An 8,509-nucleotide genomic window follows, 5' to 3' on the forward strand; every position below is an offset into this window, starting at 1 on the left:
GGTTACTTTCTTTTGCAGCCTCTGTAATTTTTATCAATGAATTCCCGTGCATGAAATAGTTCTAAGTGTTTTCAATCAATATATTAATTTTGAATCCTGTCCTGAAGACTAATTGCACCCTACTCAAAAGTTCACACAATTTATCATGAAAACGTAAGAGTCAACTCATATTACTAAAGCCACAATGAGTACCACTTCCATTCTGCATTAAAACAATAGCTTCCCTCTGGCCAGAAGATAGTACATATTTTGGAAGCAGGAGGTCAAATTAAGCAAAAAGATCGAATAACAACTTGTCAAAAATTAAGATTATCAGTCGGGAATCAAACAACAAAACAGCAAATCACATTCATAAACTTGCCTTTTAGCCTGTTACAATAATACAGTCATTCTTTTCTTGAATAAGCAGCTTACATTCTTCCTCTATTTTTTGAAACTATGGTTCACTCTATGGGACTATTTGTTTAATTGCAAAGGCTCTGAGTTACTTCAAGAGGGGCAACTCAGGAAAGAACTGCATAAAGCATAACTTAACACACTTTCTAGATTGCTAATTAATTACTTTAATAGAGTATATATAAAACAACAGCACACAACGCAACTGAGTGCGCCAAGAGAATTCATAGCTTTCAATAGCGTTATAATGACCGTGAAAATTTAAAGGCATAATATTATGTGACTGACGAACCTTTTATGGAAAATGCATATTATGCTCAACTGCACCAGTATTAACATGTGGTGGTAGCTGATATAGCAACTTGTATAATTCATTGGATATACATGAAACATCACTACAGTACATAACAAAAAATCTAAACGAAGGATGGTCATCAGGTTCATAGAAGTCTAAAGGTCAACATTTCCTAGCAAGTGTGAATAGCCTACCTCATACATGACATCATATATGAAGTATGAGAAGATTTTCCGAGAGTGCTCAAAAGGATGGACAGTTTTTTTAGTCAATGCATTTTTTGACATAGATAAACAGGAATATTTTTGAAAAAGAAGTCTTTTAAAGACTATACGCACCCCATAAGCCTGGATCATCAAAGCAGGAATGGTGATTTGAAACTGTTATCAGTGGTACAGTAGGTGGTCTGTTCTCTAGTGCGTGAATCAAGATGTCACGGTTGTAGACCTTTGTGGTGTTCAGCCATTCTGAAAATATCATCAGACTGATTACATAAGCTATGGTATAACTGCAGTACTTAGTTGTTTATTAACTTATAATAAAGACATAAAATGCTATAACAAATAGTGAACGTAGAATGCCTTCATACTTAATGAATTAACAGTACACACAATAATAATTTCGCGTTAAGAGCACACAGAACAACTACTTTGGATGAAAATAAAAAAAAAGAAGATATGTTCAAGTCTCTTGCCAATCTGCCGTCCCAGAAACGGCCCAAGGGTCATAGTTTATGTACAACTTGTTCTGACAGTCTTGACAGTCCACAATGTTACAAATCCACACATGCAACGTTCACAAAACATCCTCACTTTTAAAGTTCAATTATTATATACTAATCTGTCACCATGACGTCAATGTCCACTTTTATTCATAGTGATGACTACAAAAAACATAAAGTCATGTTATTGCTTCTGGTGAAACTAACCTGTAATTAATTTACTGAACATTCCAACAGCAGAAAGTGTGACCGTACTAGCAACATTCCACAGACGAGAAGGTTTCCTTAGTGCTGGAAATACCCAATCTACATCACAACACATCCTCCCTAACACTTTGTTCACACCCAAAACACATTATCATCATCCAATACATTACAATACCAAAGATCATCTGAACTCTGAAGCTGCAAGCTAGCGACGTATGAGACTGTGGTATCACTGCGTACATTGTAATGGATTGTTCCGTACACTTCGGAGTTGCACCCAATACGCTTCACGAAATGTTTATTGATCAATCATTTAAGGCAACAAAACAACAATATTTCCTCAAAGGGGCACCATACTGGTTTTCGAAAAGCATCACTGAAGACAAATTAACCAATATGCCAAACACCAGTAGTTTATTAGTAACCTATAAATACAGAGAGCGAAGTGTCAAGTAATACTATGTATTTATACAAAGCTGTTTATTGATCAATCTCTCTGATTGCTGGTCTAACTGTATACAAAGTTGTTCATCTGTTTTTAAACTCAAACTCGTCGACCAGTTGGCTAGCCTGATTTACTCCATGTGCTCGAAGAGCTTCCACAGCAACATCATAGATAGCGTTGCATATTCCCGTCTGGTGAGCGCGGCAGCGATGATTTGCGTCAAAGGAGCACCTGTAGAACTCGTTTGGATGTGAGTACGCGTGGTTGAGAAGTGATCGCAGTGTGTGACCGAGATGTGAAAATATCGGCTGTCAGCTCTATCGTGGACTCGTTACTTATGGCCTTCTGTGTTTATAAATAATATAGGAGACCGCAATAAAATTTATTAAAATTACAAAATATTTGCAAGCTGTCACGAAATAATAATATCACAGTTACTAAATCAGAATGATCCAAAGTCAGCATATTGTAAAATACTTTTTCAACGGTTCTATATCAATGCTGATCTCTTAGATAAATGTGAAAGTTCTTTTTTATTTTTTTTTTAATCCGTTCCCTCCACAACAATTCTGTGAAGTCCCTCCTGTGATACTTATTGTGTTTGTGAAGTGTGCGTTAATAAATTTGTGTGTTGTTAATAGTGTCAGTGATTAGTGAACTTTGTGGCAGTACCTGTGGGAAATCGACCTTATGAGACGGTAAATTTGGTGAGTATGATCAATTTGCTGTACCTAATGCGAGATGTCTTGCTATCTGGTTCCACACTTAATACTGCGCTTTCGCATTTACTGTCTGCTGACTCTTTTCAAAATCAAATGAGCTGCTGCTCCGTTTCGTAGTTAACTATAAGTGCTTTGTTATATCGGCCACCTGTATCCATCGCGTCAAATTTAGCGGTGGCGGGAGATAATCTTGTGACGTTTCGTCCTGGTACAAAAGTTTATATAAGCTCTACTTAAACGTCATCAGTATCACAAAACTAATATACAAGAAATATCAATCTATTTTTACAAAAATAAATTCTGTTGATATTTTAAAACTAGTGTCCTAGTCACAGAATTAATGTTAGTTACAAGAGATAAATTTTAACATACAATCCAGCTGCTGGGATTGAGCAGAAGACGAATCACAGGAGTGATAGGTCACTCCTGTGATTCGTCTTCTGCTCAATTTCATCATGACGGTTTTCTAGAGAGACAGTTTTCAGATGGATACAAATTGTTTTCATGCGTTCAAATAATCGCATTGATGGCGCAGTACATTTGTGTCACGACCGCAAAAGACTTCCAAAACTGCGCAATTTGTCGTCGTTATCGTGTTTTGAGAATTCGAATGTCACCTGAAAGCGAGGAACAATGCGCAACAGGAAGTGATCGCCTGCAAATTTCTTTCTTGAATTACATTACCTGGGACCAAATATGCATAGCCAAGAGTGATTTCCTGTCATTTGGTGGTTGCTTTTCAAAGAAGCGGTGTGACCAAAAACATCGGTAATTTTAGACATAATGATCCTCAACAATTGCCAGAGCAGCAGTCGTAATATACTACTAGTACGACAGTATTCGGCACAGGTGTAGCAGACATTAACTAATGCCAGGCTTAGTTAAATGGTTCCATGTTCCGTAGATCATGTCGACGATAAATGTTAATAATATACATACTTTATGTGCATTTGTCAAACTACAAAATTGCCATTTAGTTAATACTGCCCACATTGTTTTTATAACAGCTTAACCACCCCATAAGATGGTTAAAAATGTTAATGGATTGCCATGTGACCTGTTTGCACTACCGGCAAAAATTTTCCTGTGTTTCCACTTTGCTGTCCTTGTCGCACGTGCAATCTGATCAGGGATGTGTGTCTGTGGTTGACGAATTATTCCTGTGTCTAGACCGCTGTCATTAGTGAAGAATAACTGTCTTCTCACAGACATTTACGTTTGTGTCTCCACTATCTGTTTCAAATATGTAGGAAGGCACTGTATTTTACCTAAATCCTGAATTTAACACTCTTACCCCCGTACAATATCAGGGGGTTAAGTTATCTGCTCTGTGAACACTAGTGGAATCGTGAAAGTCGTTTCTATAGTTACAATGTGTTTCTTAGTCTGATTCGGGACCAGTAACATTTTTTTCTCGAGTTTGTCTAAATGGTCCATTCCAGAAAAAGCAGTTATTGTCTTAAATATGACTGTATTGAGATCAGCTGAACTGTTAAAATATTCGTTTCCGAGTGGGAAAACGCTTCTGCTTAACGAGGTGCAAATCTGGAAGACCGAGCATTTTCAGAGGTCAATCAGCTACATTCCAGTTTCTCCGTACGGAACCCTTAAAAACTGTGAATTCTTCAGAAGAACTGCACTTTTAAATTTTTGAAAAATGCTGCTATCATAGCACAAAAAGGCGAATTTGTCCTGGACAGAGTTAGGGATATGAAAGAACGGAACTAGCTTTTCGAATTACCTGACAGATAAATCAAAACATCTTGACATGTTAGCACATTTTTACTTGTTAGGATTAGTACCCACGTCATGCATATAATGCACCGTGTCAAGTAAAGTAACATGGTCCTCTACAGATCAGTGTGTGTAACGTATTTTCTTAGGTGGTCTAAAAACCGGTCTGATGTCACATTTATGTAAAATCTTGCCCACCTGATCGGTTACTTTTTTTTATCAAAAGGGAGAGAAACCGTGTTCTCCCATAACTGTGTTTTGTCGTTGTTCTTGTTTCTATTGTTATTCAGTCGCGGAATCCCATTTACTTCTTTTACTGAACAGCCACTTTTCTCGAAAGCCTGCTTCAGGAGCTTTAACTCAGCATCAAGGTGTTTCGACATGCTAGAGAGGTGCCATTAAAAGTCTTGTTGCAGAGACAGTCGGGAGCGTCGCCCAGAAGAACCACCGAAGATGTCCAGCGCAGCTCTGGACGAAACTTCAGGAACAGATAAGTTTGTTCGACCACGGCCATACAGCCAGGAAGATAGTGATGGGAACAACCGAATGAAAACAATCAATTCATTCGATTGTTGGAAAACAGTCTACTCAGTCGGTTGTAGTTTTACGTATCGATTGAATTATTCATTCATTTTTTGGAGTGAAACCAGTCTGGGAGCAGCCGAAAAGACAGTCGAGTTAGTAGGTGAAAACATTCGACACTGCTGTAGCTGTGCATACTGACTTGGAAACATTACATTGTTGTAGCTGTGCATACTGACTGAATTACTCAACCATTCTTTTCAAGTGAAAACAGTTAGCAGTTTTTCTGCCGGTTAAACCGTGTATTCATTCTTTCAACTGAAACTACTCTACGCTGTTTTAGGTTCTTCTGGGAAAGCAGTCTGGAGTGTGTCATTAGTTGCCCGAAAGTAGTGCTACATTATACCGCCGAAGGTATACGCCTTAAGGGGATGAGTATAGGAGATCATGGGAGAAACGCTTTTTTAGGCTAATATTATCCAGTGATTCAACATTGAATGAAATTAAGCTTGCACCGAATGAAATTTAGCTTAATGAGAAGCTCAGACAGGAATGTACTAGAATTGTTAAAATATCTCAAGATTCTCATAAAAGTACAGTGAAAAATAATATTAGTATAACATAAGATTCTCATAAAAGTACAGTGAAAATAATGTTAGTATATTGCGTCAGAATATCAGGGGATTAAAAAGAAAGTAGAAGAGCTTCTTGTTTGTTTAGAAGATTTAGAAATTAAAGGTGGAATAGATACACTATGCCTGCTTGTACATAATATAGTCACTTATGTGGAAATAGGAAATATGGGTGGATATAAGCTTTCAGCGCTTGTAAGTAGACACTACGGAGAGAGCAGGAGCTGCCATTTATGTTAAAATTTATCACAGTGTTGAAAATTTAGGAACTAAAAATTTTTGTGTAGAGCAGCATGTAGAAGCATGTGGCTGTGAGCTTAAACTAAATAATGGTATACATCTTTTGGATCTGCAGTTCTTGTCTTTCATTCTGTGTTTGTAGATTAAATTACAGAGTATAGATTCCGCCTATTGGCAAACACATTGTTTTTTCTTTTTCTCAAATATCTTTCAGCTCCTCTGTGCCATCATCTGTCGGTTTTGATTTCTTGAAAACTGTAAAAATTGATATTTTAGGTTGTAACTGGTGTAACAAAGTGAGGCTTAAAGAAAGTTTTTGTTCGGTTTGCTTCTTAGCGTGATTTTATATTATATGGTTTTGCAGGACCAACTGTGTGGTGTCCTGCTCTGATCGCCAGTCATCTACAAACCAAACGATGTAAATGTGAATTATATCGTTGAGTTTACACATCCCTGCTAACCCTTATAATGTAAAATCACGGTAAGAAGCAAAACGAACAAAAACTTTCTTTAAGCATCACTTTGTTAGATCAGGTGCAACCTAAAATATGTTCACTTTTTAGTTTTCAACAGATGAAACCTCACAGATTATGACACAGAGGTGCTGAAACACGTTTGGGTAAAAAGAAAAAAACAGCGTGTTTGCAAAACGGCAGAATCTATATCCTATAAATAATGGTACTTTTGTAACTGCACCTGTGTGTATGTTCCCGTTGGAAAATTTTCAGCTATTTCTGAGAAACTTCGATTCTTTGTTGTGCTATCTGTCAGACAGAGGGAAGCAAATTATTGTTTGTGGGGGATTTAAATGTAGATTTCTGAAAGAAAGAATGGCTTAGAAGTACTACTCGGTTCTTTCAATTGGACGTCAGTGATTGATTTTCCTGCTCGGGTAGTACAGAAAAGCAGCATACTATCAGGTAATGTTTTTATAGACCAAGATAAATTTAGTCAAATAAAAACTTCTCCTGTAAGGAATGATCATTCTGAACATGATACACAGCTAGTGTAGCTAGCTATATGACGTAGTTTCATACAGTAATGCAAAACGGTCCTCCAAAATAGTACGTTCATTTCATGATTTAACAATTGCAAATTTTAGGGAAGGCTTGAAACAGGTGTACATGGAGCCTGAGGCTAGTTTAAAATTTAACCTATTTCATAATATCTTTGTGAGTATATTTGAAAACTGTTTCCCTAAGAAGACAATGAAACGTGGTTAGAAGAAACCATCAAAAAGGCCGTGGCTTACTAAAGCGATAAAAACATCTTGTAAACGGAAAAGGGAAATGTATCTTACTTTATAAGGAGTAATGGTCCAGAAACAGTGAAACATTATAAAAACTACTGTACGTTGTTAAGAAAAGTTGTTAAAAAGTCAAGAAGTATATGCATTATGTGTGAGATTAGCGTCTCCGGTACTAAAATTAAAACAATTTGGAATTTTGTTAAAAGGGAAGAAGAGTAATCGAGAGCACGGGAAGACTGTACTTCAATCCAAGTCAATGAAAAGTTTTTTAACAAAAAGTCAGAAGTAGAAACTATTTTAATAATCATTTTTAAGTGTAGTAGAGAAAGCAAGATCCAGCCGTTCATCTGAAAATTCAAGGCTGTATATTTAAGAGGCAATACTTATGCAATTTGATAAAACCTACATTTAGCCCACCTCTCCTACTGAAATTACGAACCTAAAACATTCACTCAAATGCAGAAGCTCACACGGGATTGATGGCGTTTCCAACAGAGTGCTAAAAATTTTTTCTTAACAGGTAAGTTGGATTCTTAGCCACACATGTAGTAGCTCACTGAAACAGGGCATTTTTCAGTATAGACTTAAGTATGGTGTTGTTAAACCATTGGATAGGTATGATACAACTACCGCCCAATTTCACTTCTGACAGCTTTATCCAAAATTCTTGAAAAAGTAATGTATATAAGAGTAGCTTCACGTATTTGTATAACTGAAGTACTAACAAAATGCCAGTTTGATTTTTCAGAAAGGCTTTTCAACAGAAAATGTTATATCTGCTTTCACGGATCAAATATTAAATGCTCTGAATAACCGAACATCACCCATTGGGATTTTTTGTGTTCTCTCAAAGGCTTTTGAATGTGCGAATCATTAAATTCTTCTAGATAAGCTTAAGTATTGTGGTATGAGAGGGACAGTGCACAAAAGGTTTAATTCATATTTAACTGGAAGAATGGAGAAGATTGAAATTAACAGTACATATATTCTGCAAAAATCAGCAGAGTCTTCTAACTGTGGAGGTATCAAGAACAGTGCCCCCGCAGTGTTCAGTCGTGGGTCCCTTACTGTTCTCAGTATATACTAGTGACTTACCACTCTGTATTCATGAAGATGCAATGCTAGTTCTTTTTGCTGATGATACAAATATAGTAATCACATAAAAAACAAGAATTAGCTGAGGAAGTAAATAATGTCTTCCAGGAAATTATTAAGTGGTTCTCCGTAATTGGACTCTCGCTAAATTTTAAGAAAACACAGTATATATACAGTTCTGGACAGTAAATAGCATAACATCATTGATATCGACAGACATCAAGCAGAAGTCTGTCTCTAAGGCAGAATAC

The 8,509-nt window shown here is 36.7% G+C and overlaps 1 protein-coding gene across 1 annotated transcript in view; it reads right to left on the minus strand.

Annotated features, from left to right (window-relative positions):
• LOC124798106 (tafazzin) overlaps positions 1-2,049 on the minus strand; it is a 28,625-nt gene extending 26,576 nt beyond the window's left edge. Inside the window, exons 1-2 of the mRNA XM_047261358.1 lie at positions 1,620-2,049; positions 1,030-1,158 (exon numbers count right to left, since the gene is read on the minus strand). Of these exons, the coding sequence (XP_047117314.1) occupies positions 1,030-1,158; positions 1,620-1,734 (244 nt within the window). The 5' untranslated portion in view covers positions 1,735-2,049. The remainder of the gene's footprint in view (positions 1-1,029; positions 1,159-1,619) is intronic.
• Positions 2,050-8,509: the final 6,460 nt, after the last annotated feature.

This window comes from Schistocerca piceifrons, chromosome 5 (genome assembly GCF_021461385.2).
Source record: "Schistocerca piceifrons isolate TAMUIC-IGC-003096 chromosome 5, iqSchPice1.1, whole genome shotgun sequence".
Taxonomy (NCBI): Eukaryota; Metazoa; Arthropoda; class Insecta; order Orthoptera; family Acrididae; genus Schistocerca; species Schistocerca piceifrons.